This window comes from Lepisma saccharinum, chromosome 8, assembly GCF_977018435.1.
Source record: "Lepisma saccharinum chromosome 8, izLepSacc3.1, whole genome shotgun sequence".
Lineage (NCBI taxonomy): Eukaryota > Metazoa > Arthropoda > Insecta > Zygentoma > Lepismatidae > Lepisma > Lepisma saccharinum.
The window spans coordinates 83274494-83298741 of NC_139236.1; the positions used below are offsets into that span (position 1 = coordinate 83274494).

The 24248-nt window shown below is 35.6% G+C and overlaps 1 protein-coding gene across 1 annotated transcript in view; it reads right to left on the reverse strand.

Annotated features, from left to right (window-relative positions):
* Positions 1–439: 439 nt before the first annotated feature.
* LOC145991870 (uncharacterized) overlaps positions 440–24248 on the reverse strand; it is a 169722-nt gene continuing 145913 nt past the window's right edge. The window contains exons 56-65 of the mRNA XM_083127906.1: positions 20684–20701; positions 20062–20154; positions 14286–14318; positions 9673–9705; positions 5323–6540; positions 3906–3962; positions 2104–2214; positions 1553–1591; positions 1003–1044; positions 440–521 (exon numbers count right to left, since the gene is read on the reverse strand). Coding sequence (XP_082984032.1) covers positions 508–521; positions 1003–1044; positions 1553–1591; positions 2104–2214; positions 3906–3962; positions 5323–6540; positions 9673–9705; positions 14286–14318; positions 20062–20154; positions 20684–20701 — 1658 coding nt within the window. The 3' untranslated portion in view covers positions 440–507. The remainder of the gene's footprint in view (positions 522–1002; positions 1045–1552; positions 1592–2103; positions 2215–3905; positions 3963–5322; positions 6541–9672; positions 9706–14285; positions 14319–20061; positions 20155–20683; positions 20702–24248) is intronic.

Below are 24248 nucleotides of genomic sequence, written 5' to 3' on the forward strand. Positions count from 1 at the left end.
GTTTCAATATGCAGGAAATACATAGTTCATATGCTAACGCAAGCGCAAATTCTATGCATTTCATACATACAATTAAATGCATTTGTATGAATTAAAACATCCTATATTTCTTGGGATTACAAATGTAGGATTTGTATGAAACAATGGAAATTTGATTATTTTACTTTAATAAAACAAAGGAAATGAAGGGAAAGTAAATGATAATTGAATTCACTTACTGAGTTGCATCAAAATCAACGACTACCTAGGTATCATAAAAGTAATACGAACAGTGTAACTTATGAAATTATAACAATATTTGTACAAATAAATCATACTTACAATCCTAATTTGGTGCTCAAGTCTAGGGAAAAGTATTTAAATGAAACAATTGTAACATTTTATGATAATATATTTATTGTTATGTCTAAATGTCTAATAACATTATTATTTTCTAAAACAATTGATGCTATATATTACACAAATACTTACAATTTGAATCGCCACTTCTCATATCTGGAGTAAAACTCACATTCTTATACCTGTAAAATAATCATTACAATGAAATTAATTTTCAAGAAATATCTGTATGTAATAAATTATGTATTTTTGCTTTCAACATTAACATTTAAGTGTACATAAAGCAATTTATTTGACTCCTCATAATTGCATTAGTTTTTAATGTCTAAATAATTCAACATATCGTCGTAGTCTCAGTAAAATAAAATTATATATATATTTGGAAATTCTAATGCCAAAAGCAAGTTTTAATTAAATTATAAAGTGATATGTGCTTAAAATGCACACAAGTGTCATTGTATTAAACAGGTGACATAATGTATATTTTTTTATAAATTCTATAGAAATTTTAGAAATAGAGATTTATATACAAATCTAGTAAACCTGAAACATGTTATGAACAGGAGAAAGATTGATAAGCAGAGATTTCTGTGCATAGACATAAATTATTATTTCTAATATATTATAATGAAATATTTTGAAATAACTGAAAGATCATCTTACCTCTGTAAAGATCAGGGATAGAGTAATCCCAATCATTATAACCTGAAAGTAAATAGCATTTTCTTAATATGGATATAACAACATCTTTTTCGATAACATGAAATAATAATTGGTTAATTGTCACACGTAATATTTTAATGTACATACGCTGTTCAAAAAAAGACTGGACTTTTGCCATAGTGTTCGAACAGCAGATTTTTTTTTCCTTTTTCCACACTTGAATAAAACCTTGAAAGGAACGTTGTTTTGAAAGCATAGACGAAATTCAGCAGAATGCGACAACACAGATGAGAGCTATCCACAAAAATGTACTCGAAGTGGTGTCCAAACACTGGCAGAAATGAGGTGAGCACAGCATTGCAAGCACGGGGAAGTACTTTGAAGGGTCAAGCATGTGTAATGTTGTAATTGTGGTAATAAAGTTTGTATTGCAAATGTTCGGTCTTTTTATGACCAGCACATGGCAGATGCATTTAATATGAAAAATATAATTATATGTAGTGTGAAACCACTAACATAATTGTAATGTAAGGAAATAATTACTACTTACTCTTTCGTAACATTTTTCGTCGGAGACCTCGGTGTGCCTCTGAAAAGTAGCAAATACATACTTTGTAAATTTGTAGAAGTATGTTATATATTTCATGTAAATTCATAGCTGGAAATGAATATTATACATAATATTAAAATTTTGGGAATTGTAATAAAAATACTGAAATGAAAAACTGAAATTCTTAAAATTAATATTAAGAACCAATACTCTACCAACTTGATATGACATTATAAATACTCATTCTCCACCTTAATTAATGGATGTGTATAACCAAGTAACTGAAACAATTTTATCTTAGAAAACGAAGCCATATATTTGGAACTTACTTCACAAAACCAGGATATTAGAATTGCATTATGTAATTACATTAATTCATCAGATTGCATGAACAAATTTTCTAACAAAATTTATAGCATTTTAAAATTGTGATTTTGACATTTTGAAAATATTTTTGCTCGAATGAAATATTAACTCTCTGGCAAGAAGTACTTTAATATGTTGAGTTGCTTTATGAATCCAATCTTTACATTAAATTCAGAAATACTTACGTCTCTTTGAGAAACATATGTATCTTGTGCAATAGATCCTTCCTCTAACAGTACATCTACAGATGTTACAGTCTTCAACCCAGCGGTAGCCAGGCATACATTCCATACCACCTGTAAACGGAAACAAAGGAGTTATATCTCAATTCGTGAATTATATAAAACAATTTCAAAGAAAGGACAGACTAATCCTTAGTGTTGGGATCACTGATGGAGGTATACTGGCATAGGGGTACAATTGCTGATTTAACTTATACAATATTTTTACAAATAGCCTGTAAATGAGTGCAAAATTATGACTTTTTTTAAAAAAATAAAGTATAATTCACATAATATGGTTGGATACAGTAAATGTCTAAGAAAGTGGGTTTTGATTTTAACCAGAACTTGTTCAATAATGATTAATGAAAGATATTTATGGGTGTTTTGGCAAGCAGTAACAGATCAGTAAATTAGTAATTAGTATCAGTAATTTTCATTGAAACATCATATCTGTTCTTGTTTACCATGAGTAATGTACAAAAAGGTGCAAGCGTTTTCTTACTATAGTGCTGCTAACAAGAAGTATGGATTCAAAATGATGGATAAATCTGAAATAGAAATCATTCAGACTACTACAGAAATTATTTCAGACATTAATGTCAGTCAAATCCCTGACAAGAAATAATGGTCCATCCTCTTCATTAATGTACATAAGTAGATGATAGAATGCACTTTTCTTTAGATAAAGAAATTATGCATTTAGAAATATATTTATAATTGAGAAAAGAGAAACACAGTAGTATATAAATATGGAGAAACTGTAGCTGTGCGATCTCCACCGAACCCCTCTCACTCATTTATTTCCTCATTTTTAACATTTGTACTTACCTATTCTGCATTGTGGAAGATTCTTTATGGTGGCATTTTGCTTTTTTCATGAAAATAATTTCAATTTTTCACATTAACAGTAATTATTGTTCTTCCTTTCTTGGCTTCCGTGACACATAATATGGCAGGCACACCTTGAGTCGCGTCGTCTATCATGTGTGTATGCAGTGTCTTCAACCTTCATAACCGAAAAATACCAGAAGAGCCCCACAGACCATTGACCGATAGCCCCAAAAACAATTTACAGATAGCCCCAAAAACCATTTCCGGTAAGGTTAGGTTAGGTTAGGTTGGGTTAGGTTAGGCAAGCATAGTTAAAATTTTGTTCGTAAAACAATATGATACAATTCACCTTCACTTCTTGCAAAACAACGGCGTGGTTGGAAACAATGACAAGGATATTTTTCTTCAAAAATGCATGAAGATGTCTAATAGATTCCACGATGGAAGAAAATAGCTCCACGAACTTTCAGAATGCTACAGAAACTCATTTCCGTAAGTAGTTTCTTCTGTAAAAATGAAGAAATCCGTTCGGCAGAGATCGCAGTATTACAAACTATTTGTAGAAATCTCAAATTATACAATTATCAGCAATTTTGATGTTGAACTGGTAAACCAATGCACCTATATTGCAATACAATAGATTACCAATTGATCTGTCCCTTTCCTAATATACAGATGCATGCATGGGCACACACACCACCTAACCCCCACACACATACACATACATTCAGACAGTACTATGCGTAACTATAGAAAATGTACAGTTCACCACCTTATGAAACTAGTATCATAAAATTATAGTAAGATGTTGCACATAGAAAAAACAGGGTATGTAACAACTTACGTAATATTAATGTCTGAAAACCTCTAATGATAAGTAACATTAACTCTCTTTCTTTTCTCAAAATAAATATTAATATGTAAATACTCACCATATACATTTCCATATCCCGAGTAAGATTTTGGCATTATGTAATCACTTTGTTTACCTGTAATAGCAGAAATTAGAAATAATTTTGTTGGTTCTTATTGGATATTGAATATGATTTAATTTTATAAATATTAAAATACAGTATGTTACTGATAGTTATTTACTTGCAGATATTTCATTCACTTCCAAAATACTTTACATCTAGATTGTATACCATGCATTTTAGTGATAACATAGTGTCAGAGGTAACATATAAAACTTCTAATTCATGATAATTTATTTTGCTCTGAATAAGAAACTTTTAAAAATATTGTGGATTCCACAACTTAATTTTTCTTTAAAAAATTTGCTCTCTATGCCTCAAAATTGTGTCATATAAATATACAATAATTATTTTCACACAATTGAATAAACTGTAACAATCAGAACAATTAGAAATGAATTGGTTAAAGCTTTCTCGTAAATAAATGTTTCATAAGAAATTCTTTGGACTACAATTTTTTACCTTACTAGTATACTGAGTATGTGTAAAAAGTATCATTTCCCTAGTAGCACAGGAACTTTATAAATATATATTTATTTGTTATTCTAAAACATTCAGTTTTATTTGTCTTGCAGTTCCAAAAACAAAAGATTGATTCATTACATTTAAACAGTCATTCTAATATCCAATTCAACATCTACTATTTGGCGACTCTAAAAAAGCATAATGCACTGGCAATCAAGAAATATAAAAAGCATAATGATTATTATAATGACTTTCTGCTTTTAAATTTGTAGAACTGATTGATGACAATTATTCATTAAGTTAAATTTGTGGCAACTTGGAATAATGTTTTATACTAAAAAGCCTTTTCATGTATTGACATGACGTGACATGAAGCTGACAGATAATTTTTCTTCAGTTGTAGCATAGGAGTTATAGTGAGTATTGTTTTATAGATAATGATTTAAGACTAGAGATGAGCCGATACCACTTTGAACTTACACCCCATGCAGATTCCCAACAATACAGATGCTTGTAAATTGTATTTATTAAAAGTTGTTCAAAATATTAGTTAATATTAGCAGGTGAGCACATTCCACTCCAATTATAAGCATCAATTTAACAGAGTTTTGCTTTAAAATATTTTAAAAAATACATCAGAATATTAAATTGTGTGGTATGTAATCACAAAATACACTTTTTTCACCTAATATTGGCAAAAATTAATGGAAACTGAATTTTTCATAGATTCAAGGATAATTAGTGTCCACGAAAGTGTTGTGAGACACCACTGGAATTGGCCAATAGCAATACATCAGCACCGATATCGACTCAGCCCTATTTGAGACCTATCACATTTTAAACATAGCTGAATTAGCAAAACAAGATATTTCTACAACTATAGTGACAAATACACAAGACATTAACTTACCTGAGTTTTCTTTATTTGTAGCTGTTTTTGCTGGTTCAGCAGGCTTTATAGTGGAGCTATTTACATTCCCATTGGTTGTTGTAGGTGGAGGGTTGCCATTGTCTTTCTTCTCTTGGTCACCAGTGGAACCGTCAGCATCTGCTTTCTTTTCCACGCTGTGTTCAATTGAAACAGCATTAGTTGTTGATGAACTGTTGGTAGGATGTGCACCTTTATCTTGAGGTTTCTTTGTGGCATTGGTTGAACTAGATCTAGCACTTGCTCCCATATCTTCTATGCTGGCTCTTGGATAATATGTGCCCTGTTGTCTTCCACCATAAACCACAGGTGCTGATCCTATTTGAGAACCTTGGAGATAGTAAGGTTGGTTGTTAGGATGTCCTCCCAATTCTCGGTTATACTTGGTCACCATTCCACTACTTGGTACCACACCTTGTGGATATTCCCTTGAAGGGGCAAAATTTCCATGTTGACTCAATTGGCTTGCAGCAGGTTGACCCAGATAACCAGCACCAGGTTGACCCAGATAACCAGCACTGGGTTGACCCAGATAACCAGCAATGGGTTGGCCCAAGTAACCAGCACCAGGTTGGCCCAAGTAACCAGCACCAGGTTGGCCCAAGTAACCAGCACCAGGTTGGCTCAAAAGACCAGTAGTAGGTTGACCCAAATAACCAACACTGGGTTGGTTCAAATAACCAGCACTGGGTTGGCCCAAATAACCAGCACTGGGTCGACTCAAATGTCCAACACCAGGTTGACTCAAATGACCAGCACCTCCAGACTGATCTAATGCCCCTTGGCGTGATACTCCACCAGGACTTGCATCATTAGCCACAGGAGGTGCATAACCATTATTTGGTGCAAGTGTCTCAGCATCTTCTTCTGGTCCTTGTCTAAGGGCGACACTTGGAAATGCAGTGAAAATAGATGTCAGTGCATTTAGTTTTGATTTAATCTTTTGTAAACCAGAAATATTTCCTGTGGCTACCATAGAACTAGCATCATTTGAGTCTTTACTATGTGATGCGCTCGCTACTTGTATTGCCTCTGATCCAGTTCTTGGGTCCTTACTTTCCTGTATAACAGTAGTCCCCACAATGGAATTATTTCCACCCAACACTTTAGTTACTTTAATATCAGTTGCATTTTTTTCTATTTTAAGACCTCCTTCAGGTTGACCACTACTTTTGCTTGTTTGACCCGATTTTGTAGAATCTGTTGAAATAAAAGATAACATGATTAATTTTTTTGTTTTTTTTAAATATAGAGTATCAAATGCAACAATTTGCACTTTAGTATATTTATTAAAATTTAATTACTTATTAACAGAGCTAGGAATTTTAGGTGCGAAAATTTGCCAATAAAGGTGCAAAAAAGGTGCCAATTTTTGTACAAAAAAGGTGCTAAAATAGGTGCTAATTTTCAGATGTAAAATTTATTGTGAGCAGTGCATACATATATGATTCAACTTGTCTGGATAAACACACAGAGCATTTTCTGGTTTTAAATAGTTTAATATAGCCTAACTAAGCAAAAGCAATTCTGTGATACATTAGAAAGCGACATAAAGGAAAACATGCTTCTTCTTACTTGCTTAGAATTAGTCATCTAGAAAACTGTTTAAATAGATTACATTCAAAATTTCTATGTTCTTCTGAGTGAGGCTACATCGGCGGCCACTAGGCAGTTACAAGTGGTGCTTATTTTGTTTTCAACTGGTAATCCACATCCTTGTTGGTTGCGACTTCTTGAAAATCAGGGTTTTTGGCTAAACTTTGTTCTAACTTCTCTTTCCCGACCCCTTGCAGCTCTCGTTGCACATCCATCAAAACAGCCCATTGTGCTTCCTTTTCAGGACACTGCTCCTCCAGTTTTGTGATTGCAGTAGTAAGGAAAGACAAGCCATGTACAATATAGAGCTCGTGTTGCAATTCCTGTTTAAGTGCAAGTTTTTTGGCTTTTTCTACAGCTGAGGAATCACTAGGCATAGCATCTAAATTTTTCGATATTGTATGGAAATGATTGCAAATAAACACTGCAGCTTTTAATCATGTACCCTATCTAGTGAGGATGGAAGAGGGTGGTAGTGGAAGTTTCGTAATTTATACGTACAGTAGAGCGTCGATTATCCGAACGTCGGTCAACCGAACGACCGCTTAACCGAACTGTGTACTCGCTCACTTTCAGATATCTGTAATGAAAAAAGTACGTGACTTAGCTGCTCGTAAGCGTGTAGGCTTGCTTAGACAGACCAAAATAAAGGATTTTTTTAAACGTTAATTTTGTGTACTGTGTGTATTGTTCATGCAAAATGCGTATGTAATATGTACATATTTTTGTTTAATAAACTGTACCACATACTATATATTCCTACTAAAGTTGCCTTTGTACGTTACTTTGTAATACTTAAAGAGATGCCTGTTTTTATGAATAAATTTACTGTACAGTACTTCTTTTTGGCAAATAAACATGTACAGTTCGTTTATCCGAACAAACCAGTTTTCCGAACACCCATGTCCCCCAATTACTTCGGATAATCGACGCTCTACTGTACTTCTGTATTCTAGAAGGAGCCTTTTTTAGTATTTTCTTAATGCTAGAAACAAATTCGTTCACATATGTATATTCATCTTTAAGAGCTTCACAAACTCAATGCAATCATGAACAATGCGGATCACATGGTTTAAGTTAGGATACAGTATATTTTTGCAAATATGATTTCATGACAGGATTGTTAAGTTTCGAAAGAGGTATTCCACACACTATAAATGTCCTTGCTGTCTCACTGAAAAATTCATTTGTATTTCTGGAACTCGAAGATGCAAGCACCTCACCAATGAATTGCTGTCGCTTCCCATCTTTACCATCTCGTAGTTCTTTATTCCTGACGTGCTTCCCACTTTGTAGATGCTGCACAACCCGAGTGCGTTGGTGTTTGTCATCAACAGCAATAGAAATATCACTCACATCACACCTCAGAACGATCCATCACTCGGAATGCCGTCACCACTAAACTGTTTAACAATGTCCTGCAGTTTCCCAACATTTACTTTATGTTTTGGCATGGTGAACAAGCAAATCTGTTTCATCGATCAGTCGATCACAGACTGCAGTTATCTTGCTGGCTGAGACGGGAGAAGGAAACAAAAACAAAACAGCTTTCCTACAAACAATTTGTAAACAATACAGCATAGGACAAAAAGAGCACAACTTCTAGCAATTGTAACGCATCATTGTTGGCACTGTTTCAAGTCCGGGCGCTTACTACATTAACATCCAAGAACTGAAGAAAGCTGATTCATTATTGTGCGGTAAACAAGAATCGCATGCCAAGAAGCCGTGCCTCGAATGTGGGTGGGGTTAAACAGCGCACGAGTTGTATTTAAAAAAAATGATAAAGATGCAAAAAGGGTGAAAAGGTGCAAAAGGTTCTGAGATTGTGAAAAAGGTGGAAAAGGTTCTGAGATTGTGAAAAAGGTGCAAAAAGGTGCAACCGAAACACCATCAGTAGAGTTCAATACATGCTTATTTTGGGGATGAGTCACTTTTTTACCCATTTTCACACAAAAAAATTTAAGGTGCAGCACCTAAAATTCCTAGCTCTACTTATTAATGTGTTTAATGCTTATAATTGCAAACATTACGAACAAAGTAATAGAGCAAAAATCACATAGTTACCTATTCTGTCCCAACTGTACACAGCAGCAAATTTATTAAAGGAAATTAACTAAGAGTTGCTTTGTAAATAGCACATTGTGTAACAAATATGCTACTATATAAAATGTATGTAATTTGCCTTATTTGTTGTTGTTACTCCACATAATATACTTGTTTTTAATAAAGTAACTCATCTGTAAAAAGCAGCTGAACTTATATTTTGTTGGCATTTATTCTGTTAAATGCAGCAATGGCAATAGGAATGCATATTGAAATTATGGAAAAGCAATCACATACAGCATATAATTATTTGAACCAAAAAACTCTGGTTTTACATCAAATAATCATATCATCCATTACTAGATAAATGTCAATATTAATTCATTCCGACTAATTAATGTATAGTTTAGAAAATTTAGAATATATATATTAAAATAAAGGGTGTGGCCTAGAAATGTTTTTTTTTAAGTGCAACAGCTAAAGCACATTGAGCTCCGCTCCAGCAATCTGTGTCTGTAAATAGCATACATTGGTGATGCAAATGACAACAATACAGAAACTCTCCCAACTAAAAACAAACAAAAAAAAATCTTTATGCCACACCCTGTATTATATAAAAAAACAATTTCCTAACAATGAAAATTTCCACCACAAAGTTTTATGTAACATTTAAGTTTAATATCTGCATACCTTTGGAGCCATTTGTAGGCAATGTATCATTCCCTGAAAGCATTCAAAATCATTATTATTGAAACATTATTTCCCTTGCATTTTCAAAATTGTACTCTGATACTACTCATTTTTGCATGCATGCAATTAGAAATTACAATCATACTTTTTTTTTCTAAATTTGATCACGATTGCTTGTGGTTTACAGAACAAGATATTTTTTTATCATTTTTTTAAATCTCATAAATTGTAAATCACATAATGACAATGTAGAATGGAGGAGTAAAAATGTTTGGAATGACATAATTGAATGTAGTTAATATGCACATGTCTGAACACATTCATTTAAATCTGAAGTTAAAAGCAGACTAGACAGAAAGCTTGAATTCTGATGAATGTCAATTGTGTCTTGAGACAATGACAATTCATTGTTATTTTGGTGTCTTTTGTTTGGTAATGTCATCACCAAATAAATTTAATTCATTTCCTCAAATTCATTAAACAAATTTATTTGGGTTAACTTGTTGCAATTCCTAAAGAAGAAAATTATTTTTATAAAGTATATATGATTTTATTAGCAAGTTATTTATGATGTTTTTTTGAAAAAATAAGAAAAATTATTTCATTTTTATAAAATCTTGTGTTACAGACCTATCATGGATATAAAAATTCTAAATTGTGTGTTGATGTAATTTTTGCACTTTTTGATTCAAAATAATAATTTCTTTCTCTAATGGGAATTTTGAGCTATCACGTCTTTTCTCCTACAAGTGCCACGAAGCCACTGTTGTAGGAAGCTTTCTGATTGGCTACTGTACAATGATATAGAATACTGTTGTAGTTAATTTTCTATTGGCAAGACATTTGCTCCTGGAAAGGAATGAAGGTGAAATTAAGTATGATATAGTGAACCTACGTGAACATTTAAATATGTTTCTAAATATACAGAAAAAATATTTATTTTTTATTTCTCAATAACTCTCAGTGTTCTGTAAATTGTGTGTTGGTATTAATATATCTTGTTCTGAAACCTTAAAAATATATGGTTGAGTGACGTAACAAATTAAATTAAATAGGAATTAAATAATTTCTATATTGAAGTTAGAATTTATTATTATTATTTTAGCTTTGTCTCTAGGAAAGTTATTACAATATTTCAAATGCCCTTGTAAACATGAAATCAATGAATTATTTAATACAAATTTCTTTTCATAAATAAAAGTTAAACTTGATAAACATGTATATCTTACCTTTTGCATAAAATGCTTCCTGCCCAGCAAAAACAAACGCAAAACAAACAAATGTCCCATTCTTCAGATGTATATCGTTGATATGGCCATGCTCGATGAAATATCGCACGAATTATATTATTCTTATCCTACTTAGCAAATTTCAAGTTTAAACAGAAAAGCCAATAAAGACGAGTAATCATTTTTGCACAGAATTTACAACTTTTAGTATTATTCTTGTACATTTCAATGTAACACAGCCATTCTTTATAGAAAGCTTCCATTAAACTGGATGCATGGCACTTGCAGATAAAAAAAATGTGCATGTAAATGCAATTAAGCTGATGCATGGGCGTCCATTTTTATATTTAAAAATATATTAAAAATAAGGGTTTACATAAAGAAAAATGGCAAATTTATTATAAAGAAAATTTATATAAATGCCATATAATATTATTAAGTTTTTATTAGTATATAATATATAGTTTACATATTGTACTTTTAAAATAGAACTATTTAACAGACACATTCATGTTTTTATTATACTTGTGTCATATAACTATATATATGAAACTACAGTGCTTCATTGCATCTATAAACTGAGTAAAAGTGAAATTTGTGATATTTCACTGAAAAAATATGTGTTAATTCAAACAGAAAATACATTATGAAGAGAAACAATACAGAGAATATTCCTTTTGATAATTTATACTCGATATTTAAAAAACTATTATTAATGAATAAATTATAGGACAGCAAAGCATGAATAAAAGATAATAAGATATCAGTTTCTTCTTCCATTACAAGTGCATGTTTTAAAATCTCTGTCCAATGTAACAGTCTAAAACTGACATCTGAAATTTTTGTTACTGGAATATGAGATTTATAGGTACTCGACTCCCTCATACTTAAAAATTAGTTATATTATCTGATATCTCCAGACCCACAGATTAATTTTCAACAAAACTATTTGTTAGAATGTAATCATTGTATTGTTGGAACAAAAACATCTATGGACGCCAATGCATATGTAACTTTTATGTATAAGATTATTGCATAATTTATAACATTTTTAATAAATGTAAGGTTCCTATACTATTCCAATTGTGTATTTACATTTGTAATACACAGTGAATCAAAAAATATGTAGTTCATTTTAATATTATATCAGATTTATATTTTCTGTGTATGTGTCTGTGTTGCAGAAACTATTATTTAAACAAGTTGTTACATTGTTGAGATCTATATTCATCAAATTATTCACAATTATATCCTGTTATAACATTATATCCTTAACCAACAAATCTGTATCCCAGATTAAGGATATATGTTTGGTGTGGTATTTTGTCATTTTTTGTTTGTTGGTGTCACTACTGTCTCATTTTCTTCAGCATTTCTAGTTGGGAGTTTGTTGCAGATATCTGCTGTGAACCTTCTACGAGGGTCACTATTTATATTTTGAGCCTTGGCAACACTGATTGAAGTTAGGTGCAATTTGACGTTTGCATGGAATCGTCTGGCATTATTGACCATAACGTACTTCAAATGTTTTGGCAATAGCTTCATTTGTGTTGTTTATGTTGCCTTGGAGATTGCGCGAGAACAATAAAATGGAATTAACTCGTGAACATTTTTGTGCGATGATTTTTTACGATTTTCGACGTGGATTATCAAGACAAGAGTGCATCGATCAACTTACTTCCACATTTGGCGATGAAGCCCCATCCTTTGCCAATGTGAAACGCTGGTATAACGAATTTAATCATGGCCGCCATTTGCTCACCGACGAGATTCGCGAAGGTCGTCCAAAATCAGTTGTTGTTCAAGAAAACATTAATGCTGTTCAAAACCTAGTACTGCAAGATCGTCATGTGACATACTGTGAGATTGAGGCAACCATAGGCATTAGTTCCACCAGTATATATAAAATATTACATGATCATTTAGCTGTGAGAAAGGTATGTTCTCGTTGGATCCCACACAATTTGACAAAAACTCAAAAAGACGCTCGCGTCAATTGGTGCAAACAAATGCTCAATAAATACAATCGTGGTGCTTCAAAAGACGTATATAAGATTGTAACAGGTGACGAATCATGGATATATGCATATGAGCCGGAACGTAAACAGCAGTCGACTGTATGGGTGTTTCAAGATGAACCCAATCCAACAAAAGTTGTTCGCGCTCGAAGCACATCGAAACAAATGGTCGCCTGTTTTTTTCGGGAAAACTGGTCATGTGGCAACTGTGCCTTTAGAGGAACGTAGAACGGTCAACTCTGAATGGTACACAACAATTTGTTTGCCAGAGGTCTTCGGTGAAATACGGAAAACAAACAAACGCCGTCGGATCATTCTTCATCAAGACAATGCCAGCTGTCACACATCTCGTCTAACAACCGACTTTATAAACAGTCAAAAAATCGAATTGATGGGTCATCTGCCGTACAGTCCTGATTTGGCACCCAATGACTTCTTCTTGTTCCCGAATGTCAAGAATAAATTGCGTGGACAACGATTTTCGTCGGCAGAAGACGCCGTTGATGCGTTCAAAAACCATATTATGGAGGTGTCTCAAGAAGACTGGAAAAACTGCTTTGACAAATGGTTCGAACGAATGCAAAAGTGTATTGACCATAAAGGAGAATACTTCGAAAAACAATAAAGCAGTTTTCAATGCCAAATTCCTGTTTTTTCATTGTTAGGCTCAAAATATAAATAGTGACCCTCGTACAATCTATGTTATTTCTTCATAGTAATGTCTGTCACTCAGACACAGTATTTTCTATGTCAAATAATGTAAAATATTTGTGTTGTCAACTAAAGACTTTTGCACATACAGAATTAAATTTAATCACAAATTTAATAATTTCTCTATGTATAATAATCATTTGCCTTTAAGAGGATTTGTAGATTTTATGTGCATTTTATAAGGGAAATTTAAGTAAATTTTTTACCATTATATGTCATAAACCATCTTCACAGGTGTGGTTTCACAGACTGATATGTCTACTAATGCCAATAGCACGTTATTAATAATAATAATGCCAAAAAAATATATGTGACTAGCAATTGGAAGAACTTGGTAGAAAAATTTATAGATCAAATATACTGAACACTATTGAAAATATAATATGTAACACAAATAATTTTGATCTGTATCATTTACACCACTAACTTCATTATTATAAAGATTTTCAATGTATTGAAATCTTATACATACACTGCAAAATTTATCACTAAGAAATTAAGATTTTTTTATTATTGAACTATACAATTAAATATAAACACATAATGATTTGTGTGGTATCAAAAGTTGGTGTACTATTCCAGTTGAATATTTGCGCTTGCGTTACCAAATGATTAGAATGTGTCTTAAAACTTTATTGTTATAATTATTACTCACGTCCTGAACGACCAGCATAATCTCTCATGAAACCTGGAATTTTCACAAAAGGTTAATTGTAAGTAAATTTAATGAAAAATTGTGAAATGTTTTGAAATTGATAGATATATTATGTACAGTCATGGACATTGCTGGGTTGTAACAATTCCATTGAAAGTCAATGCATTCATTACAACCTGGCAGTGTCCGTGACTGTACACATGTTCATCAGTTGGTATCTGCTATTAATACATGCCCCTGATCGGTACCATGTCCAAGTGAACTGGAAGAAGCTATAACCTCCACTTAGTAGGGTACTCAAGAAATGTCTGATGTAAAATATAGTAGTAATAATTAGCACTGACCCATAAAGTACTTACAGTTACACGCCTCCTTACAAAATCACTGGGATTCATGGTGCATTATACTATTATTCCCTGCTTCTAATGGATAACCTGTTGTCTCTTGTTTATCACTTGCAAGAAAAGTTTTCCACATACATTTTCTTTGCTTTTTTCCTTTATCTACTTGCAGCCTTTCTCAAGCATTATGCATTCACCTGTAATTTCCTGAAGTATTTCCGTTCCCGTTAATAAATATTACAACTTCCATGGTTTATTCTGTGTGGTATTGTTGAAGATGAAACTGATTGTTACAACTGAATCCAGATTGTCAACATTTCAAGTACATATTCAAAAGATGGTTTGTGGATTTGTTTTTTGAAAATTGTTCGGAGGATGAGTACAACCTTCAACGTGTAGGAATCCTATTTCCCACATACATATCAATATTAATTTCTGAACATTGTATTGCGGTCGTGTGGATAGTATGTAGTATACACTTGTTGCAATACTCAACTCACTAGAACAAGACCTTGAAATACCATAGAAACAGAAAGGACAAGAGCGTTCACAAAGTAAAAATGAAGGACACAACTTCCTGAAGAAAGTGAACAATGTGTTGGAAAATTTATAATAATACTAGATCTTGGCACCCTTGGCTAGAAATTGCTAACAATAGGTGGTGCGAGCCAACAAAATGATGATGACGACAAGTACAACTAGGACTGAACTGAGAGTACTTTACTAATAAGCATTCCACTGCAATTAAGTTTGTTTTTAAGTCCACTTTATACTCAGATAAGCTGATCAAGACTGGAAACTAGAGCTTTAAAATGGGTGCCGAACCACTATGTGCCTCCACTGGCTTCAAAATGAACAAAATCTAATAAAGCTGGTGGCGGTGAAGACTGGGTTACTCTGATGATCAAAGGAACGGTCCTGAAAATTTCCAAGTGCACCTACACAAGAAGGCAGTAGTAGTAGTAGTAAAGTGGCAAGTTCCTTTTGATTGTTGGTTGCCCGAGGAAAGTTTAATGAATGGAAAATTACAGGATCAAGGCTTGATGTACCTAGTGATGAAGTTACACATACATAATCTTTCAACATCACTGAATTAAAACATATGGTGAGTTGGAAGGTGGTATCCTTTGTTGGAAATATTTTTTCGATTTCAGCATGCGTTAAGTTGGTAGTTTTGTAATCTTGCAGCAAGCTAAACATATTTATTAAATATTAAATAAAGAATAAAGATACAGAAGAATCAATATTGAATTCATTCTCTTGATCAGTTCCGTAACAATTGATCATGAAATTATGTATGATGTTTCAGTAGTGGTAATCAAGGAGTTCCGGACTAATTAGCGTAACTTGGCAGAGGCACTTGCCTACCTAACAAATTTTCAGCATTAAGAACCTAATGGAACTTGTGTTAAGTTCCTGTGAACTGAGAAGCAAGTTAATGAGTCATTTTTATGATTTCACAAATGTAACAGTAATATAGCAAAGTAGTTTTTGGTGCTATTTTTATGGGGTATAAAACTTTTTGATTCTGCCCTCGCCCAAAGATATGCCCAAGTACAAATCAGTTCCCAAAAAATTAGGTCCCAGACTAGATTTCTGGAGATGGATGTCAAAATCTCACTTTAATAAAGTGTGGTCCAGTCAGTCCCGGTTAGCTGTTCTGATCATGAAGTAGACTTGAACTTTTGTTTCTGTCAAGATACAAATTTAAATCGGCAATTTGTCAGCAATTATTAAAAACATGTTTTGTTAAAGTTTTTAAGTTGTGAGATAAATCGAAGTGTGGAGTGACCCCATTTACCATTTAAAATTGTCGAGGAAACCCTCTTCTCCCTGCAACCTCTCTCCTCTAGAGGCGACAAAGGTACAAACACACACTCACGAATGTCCGGATTGGATTGGATTGAGTTGGTGTTTTAAGTCCACTTTATGCACAGTAAGGCTAATCGGGACTGGACCTACAGTTTAAATTGATTGATTGATTGATTTAGTTTATTTTACTTCGCGTTTTGTGCCTCTTGGCTAATTTGCGAAGATGAGGATGAGTGATGAAAGGATGAAATTGATGAATGGACATTCACAAACAACCAAGCCCGACCAGGATTCGAACCCGGGACCCTTGGCGTCGCAGCGCGATGTGCTAACCGCTCGGCCACAGGGTCGGGCGCCTACAGTTTAAAGTGGGATCCGAACCACTATGTGCCTCTACCGGGTATCGAACCCTGGACCCCTTGATTACAAGGCGAGGATGCTACCACTGCGCCATCGGGGAGGCCCACACGGAAGTCCAGGTAAAAAGTATATGTTTTGCACATAATTTCATTTCAGTCACAGTAATTTATGTCAATTATTATAAGGGCGTTGAGGAAACATGATACTTTCAGACTGACGCAGTGTTTTTTGAAGGGGCATCACTATTATGGGGGAAAATATGCTTCCTTTGCCCCCCCCTGAAAAATTACCTTATTTGCCCCTCCTCGGAAAAACTGCGGATGCCCATGCACACACACCATTATCTCATGCTGTCTCTAGACAGTCAGTAGAATTTCTTCCCCTCTGGAAATTTCTTAAATACCACACTGTGTACATGTATGCATATTTCAGAGGCTTTGCAATTTTATACTGAAATGGTAGTATGTTCACAGTATTGGTAAATTTTATCAGTATTTGGACCCTGTGTTAGGCATATGGGGTACCAGTGTCACGCATTGATATTCATAGCAAGATTGCGGCACTGAACTATACTGTACATGAGAGCTGAACGTTTTCTTTGTATTTGTTCTAAGCTCAGCTGTGTTGTTCTGTTGCACTTCTAAGCCACATAATATTGTAAAGTTCACATCAGTCACATGCTTGGGAGACAGTTATCACCCACTTGCCTAAATACATAAGAAAAATATTGTAGGGTTGAAATATTCAGATTCAGATGTTGTATGGAAGTGGGTTAGTGAAAAAGAGGAGTATGTGTAGCAACAAAAACGTATCTAGAAGAACGTTCATCATCCATGCAAAGCATCATTCACAGCATATTTTATACCTTAAAGATAGTTAAATGGTTGGTTGACATGTGTACCCCGTGCACCTAAGTATTCCAGAATTCATTGATTGATTGAGCTAAAATATTTGTGTGATTCGGCATGTATGGCCTTGCACCCTTCTAAGTATAAGAGGCAGTGGCGTGCGGTGACATTTAAACTAGGGTACGCAACATGGGCCAACCGAAATGAATTATGGGGGCCAGAACCCCCCCCCCCGGCCATCATGTTATTCAGAAAATAACTTTTTTCTACAATTTTATAATGGGAAATTTCTCATCCTTGTATCAATATCCAAATGTAACGAGGTAAAATATACGTATGATATTTTATTCGCAAATATATTCTGATGTAGGTACGTAGAGCCCAACAATTCAACTTTGATTATTTCCTTCATGCAGTGCGATGAACATTGAACGGGAAGGAAATGGCACAATCATTTTCCGTCCTTTCAAATTTCATGTAATAAATTAGATAAATCTCAGTATCCTCTACTATTACACAACACCTTTTGCAGAGGAAACCAACGAATAAGACCAACAATAAAGTTTCACTGTTTTTCTACTCAGTCAATCACTCTGTAGAGATATTTTTTCTTCTTGTCAAAAATCAAAATGCCTAATATACTGCTTACCATCCTTCACAACTCCTGCCTGAAACAATTTTTCCAAATCAGGAACAGACCTTCCATTTCGGATTGTTTACACTTTTTTCGTAAATTCCGAAAATACCTTCTCCAGTATGTCATCAATAACTCCCGGTCCCCCTATTTTATCACTTCACGGCACCGACAAACAATAGAGATCCTGTAATGTAAATAATATGAACGAAACACTCGCTGCAAATTTCACACAACAGAAGAAAGCAAAAGTCAACCTCGCACGGTACGTTGTGTCCGGTCCCGCTATGCCCGAAAACCACACGTTCTTGTGGACGAATGAATCGGAGTTGCCAGTCGACAAAGTATTTTGTAGAAGGGAGATAATTAAGGGCAAGTAGAAAATACGTCAGCATACATCCCAGAACACTTCAAAAGTGAGGGGGGCTCATTCGAATCCCATTGTAAGCATTGTGTTTTATTATGTTTTTATTTTATCATTCATTCATATCGTCGGGTCAACAATCAACACCCATGCTATGGAACTCAAAGGAAATGTTGATCCGGAAAGGAGATAAACAGATACTTTCATACTCTGAGAATTGTTCGAAACTTGCAAATTGTTCACATATTTTCCCCTCGACACAGTGACAGTCCATTCTGGTCTTCACCTCCCTATACGAAAAAAAAACTTGCTAGCGTAACTTTAACCTCACATAAATATTTTATATGTGATAGTTTACGCTTATATTAAATATGATCTTCCACCACTACATATTCTTGCCCTCCTGTCTGATTCCTGCATCACTTTTTATAATGTATTTTTATTGCAATCCAACAGTGATCTATCTACGCGTGGCTGCTAAATGCTAGTAAGCTAAGTTTTTCAGAAAAAAATATGTTGACTACTGTCAACACTGCATACGCTGTCAAAATCTTGGGTACCCTCGAAGCTTAGAACCGGGAAAGAAGTGGGAGAGAGGGAAGCGCGGGCAGATCCAAACACGTGGCCGGGGCTGATATGAGCCAATGGGGTTACCTTCCGAATTTGTAGGGTACCAAGCAGAAGAAACAGCATCTTTCTGCGGAAATCGGCAGGGACGCGGATCGGGTGGTTGCCGAAGTCTCAATCGGGATCATTCGGGACTGCCTTCAGGAAGGCAGCAGCGTGCTCGTGCGGAAATTGGAATTTCTTGCAGTGGAACTGCTTTCGGAGCGATAATTGTTGAATTTTCATGTTCGGGGAAGACGAAAAAATGTTTATTTTTTCTTACTGTGTTGTGGGTACGCAGTGCGTACCTTGTGTATCCTGAATGCACGCCGTTGATAAGAGGAAATATCCACTTATCTAAAACCTTTACATAAAAGTTTAAAAAGGGGTGTAAAGAGCCTCTTTGGAAAGGTTAAAAGTGCAGTACATAAAAGGACCTGCACTGGAGGTCAGGATAGACTAAAATCTTCCTCAGAAACAGTGTAAAATGCCCACTCTTCTAAAAAAACTAAAATCATTTTCTAAAAGATTGTCAACATGAATGATATCTTTGGGAAGGCTAAAACATTGAGGAAATTATAATTGGCACATTCAAGAATAATGTGACAAACACTTAAAACAACGTTACAGGCATGGCACAGTGGAGAGTAAAATATGTATGTCTGATTCCAAGTCGAGTTAAGATTACCTCTTCTCGATGGGAGGGATTGTACAAGGAATGACATGCACCAAATTATGTACCCAACACAGGGTTAAATACTTCAACAACCATTTCCCATCAGTCAATCCTTAAATTAAATTTCTTTCTTACCTCCACCAGAAGCAGCAGCAGCGGCAGCAGCAGCTGAACCACCTCCGAAGTATCCACCACCAGCAGCAGCTGCTGCGGCAGCTGCAGCAGCACCTATTGGTAACAAACAAATGCATGATTATTTGTAATGGTATTAGATATAGATAAAATTATGAAAAATAGGCAGTAAACAAGCAACGCTCTTGATGTACAATGCTATGTGCTTAATAGAAGTACAATTTATGTTTTTCAGGGGACCAAGGTGAAAATGTAAAATCAAGAAAAATTTCATAACATTTTGCTAAGTTGGGACCATCAAGATTAAATGTACAGGAACGTACAATCGGGGTTCTACTGTACATTGCAGTCTTCAAAACAGTTAATATTAACTTGAATTGCTGCTATTTCAATGCTAAAATAACTTCCTACATTTTGCTATATGACCATCAGATAAAACAGTGCTCACATTTTGTTACATATCATTATATATCAAAATTACTGATGTGTCAACAAAAGAAGAAACTAATGTTTATATACTTGAAGAATCATTCACAATTAATCAATAAAACTAGGCACTGCACTATTAAAATTTTTCTCTTTGGGAGATAACTATGGGATCAATCCAGATTTTATCTATTCTTACCTCGTCTACCATATGCACCTAAAATGGTTAAAAAAAATAATTAATTTTAAAGAAGAAATGTAGAATCATTTTATAAATACCTCAAGCAATACATTAATTATAAAAGGTAATGATGAAAAATTAAATAGTACGTTGTAGAAAATTATGGATATGTAGTAATGAGATAATTGCTTAAAGCTGTTAATATATTTATTTATATTCTACTTCATTCAGTCGATATTTTTGTTACACAAGATCATATCAGTTGTTACACTGATGACATCAGATTGGGGCTAGGGAAAGCCTGAGTTTCTCCACTGAACAAATAAATCTATATAAATAAATGTTCCCTTACAATTTTCATGTTGTCAGCCCAGTAGCCAAGCATGTCAAGTGACTGACTTTCAGACTAACTACTGGTTTCTTGGTTTGAACCCTAGCCTGGGCATAGGTATTATTTGCAAGGTCCTTCATCATTTTCATAGAATCATCATTTATCCTCATAGTTGCAATTAGCCAAAACTGGCAGAAAGGCAGAGCTAAATACGAAAAACACAAATACCGAGAGGCCAGAGTTAAAGTTACCCAACTCAGAGCCCTCTGTAGCCTGTTTGAAGAATCGTAAAACTCTGAAATTTGGGGAATCCACTATGCAGACCATGGGGAAGAGGATGGTGATAAAAAAAATTAGTTCAATTTTCCACCACCAGGTTGAAATGTGGTGCTGTACTTCCATGATGGGTTGTAATAATGACGTAAGCTTGCACACTAGTCGCAGAATATCGGGAACAAGAGGCTCTTTCTGCTACTGCAACAGTCACTTCGGTGACAATTCTTCTGCAATTGGCCGGCGGCCCCTTCCTGCTGCAACACCCAGATCTCCAGTCTCTTCAAATTTCTTCATCATCTTTCTTAACCCATGCATCGTCATGGGCCCCTTCATGCATCGTCATGGGCCCCTTTCAAAGTCCTTTCGCATGACGATAACCTCGCAGTGCAGCTGCAATATTACTACCGTTCTGATAGAACAACTTCACCAGCAATGCACGTTCTTTCTTATTTAATGGCATGGTGGTTACTTCCAAACTTTTGTTCAGCACTCACGTTAAGTGATTTAGCTGAGTTATTAATTAGAAAGACATTTGTTAGTGGCTGGAAGTTGCGAGAAAATAATCTCTCGTTTATTGCAAGATTGCAAGGTAAACGCAAATCCATAACCAATTGGAGCAGTTTCCGTCATTATTACAACCCATCATGAAAGTATAGTGCCACATTTCAACCTGCTGGTGGAAAATTGAACTATTCTTTTTTATCTCCATCCTCTTCCCCATGGTCTGCATAGTGGATTCACCAAATTTCAGAGTTCTACGATGCCTTAAACAGGCTACAGAGGGCTCTGAGTTGGGTAACTTTAAATATGGCCACCCGGTACATATATTCACTCCAATAAACTTATGGTCCATCTGTCCGTACTGCTTTTCTTTGCGATTGATTTCACCACCTGGCTTCATCAGACATGAACAGTAAGTTTTTAAAAGTAAACTACGTCTCTCCATGTAACTGCTAAATGGATATCTTTAGATACAATGAAAATAGATAAACACGTGGGTTGGAAATTTAATACTGAGAACTATTAATTTATAAATCATATGAAAGAGGTACCTCTGTGAAACATTGACAGCTATTTGATGTAGTCACCAGCATTGTGTACAACAGTTGCCAGCAATGTGGAAGTTGTAGTTTTTCTGTAGCAGTGCCTGTTCTGATGGTTTGAATGGAGCGGTCTATTGCCTGAAGAACCTCTGGAAAAGTTCACAAGCGAATACCACGAAGTGGTTTCTTCATCTTAGGGATCAAATCAAAGTCACAGGGGCTGGTAGAGCATCTGCCAGCCCCATTGAGCTAACAAATCAGCCACAGGTTGTGCTACATGCGTCTGAGCATTGTCCCGCAAAATAATGGAAGGATTCAGCAGAAAGTGTCCTCCTCTTCTTTCGCAATGCAGGTCGCAGGTTATGTTCCAAAAATGAACAGTACTACTGTGCATTGATGGTCCGTCTTGGAGGTATGGCGAAAATCACCAGAACTTTCACATTAGTGGGGTTCTGAGCCTGACTACACAACTTTAGACCACCAACGACACTCTATTCCTCTCGTCACTGCGCATGCACGTAGTGTTGGATAGAAGAGTCTATTTACTGGGAGGTAGCTTAGGTATCAAATTACCATGTGGTATAAGTGAGAAGCACTGGTTCAATATACAGCAGTGTTGCCACTATTAAATTTCCAACCCATGTATATTTGTAATGTATACACATGGACAAAATTAAGAGAATGAACACAATGTCGTTTTCCAGGTGAATCACCGACTGAAACGTGCAAAGATTGTGCCCCAATGACGGATGTGCATACATAGGTGAATGGGACGGTGGTGGCAGTGTTGAGGTCGCCGTAGGCATAAATAGCACTGCAGGCCCACCCACTGCGTATTGCATCCGAACAGTTCAGCGTGTATGTATCGTGTGTTGTGACAGTCTTGGTGAGTTGATACGCAGTGTGGTTCAATGGGTACCCAAGTACGCCTAGACAACGGATTGCAATGGAGAATAGTGGGCAGATTAGAGACAGGCCAGACTCAAGCGCAGGTGTCTCAAGAGCTCAATGTAACCCCCAGCATCATCTGTAATTTATGGAGGAAGTTCCAGGAGTCAGGATCCATAACCAGAAGGCCTGGGCAAGGGCATCCATGGGTCACAACAGCCAACGAGGACTGTTATGTGGCACTGACAGCAAGGTGCAACAGAAGAGCTCTCATATGACCTCCCTGCAGCCACCGGAACCATTGTTTCCCAACGAACCATGTCCCGAAGGCTTCACATGAGAGGGGACTGTATGCCAGATGACCCGCTGTGTGTGTCGGGAACATCAGCCGTGGACCCAAGACCAGTGGGGCCATGTTCTGTTCAGTGATGAGTCCAGGTTCAGTTTGGACAGTGATTCTCAATGCATCTTCATATGGAGAGAACTGCCACCTGATACCAGCCCTCAAACATCATTGAAAGAGATCGCTATGGGGGGGGGGGGGGGTGATGTTAGGGTGTGGGCCGGCATCATTTGGTTGGCTGCACACAGCTCCATGTGTTTGATGGAGGCATCCTGAGTGGTCACAGGTATAGGGTGGAGATCCTGGAGCCCTATGTGCATCTTTTCCAGGGTGCTGTTAGTCCACAATTCATCTTCATGGATGACAATGCATGTCCACATACGGCCATCTGGTGGATGAATATTTGGAAACCGAGGATATCCGGCGTATGGTTTGGCCAGCCAGGTCCCCTGACCTGAACACGATAGAACATGCCTGGGATGCTCTTGGCAGGGCCATTGGACATCATCATCCCCGAACCATCCAGGAGCTAAGGAATACTTTGGTGCAGGAGTGGATGTTACTGGGACATCGTCGTGTGACCTGTGTGGCTGTGAGGGGTGACCACACGTCCTACTAATGCCATATCGGGTGAGTTCTACGACCTCTACATTTGGACACTTATGGTGTGATACTCATTGTCGACGCCCATGCCGGCGTACC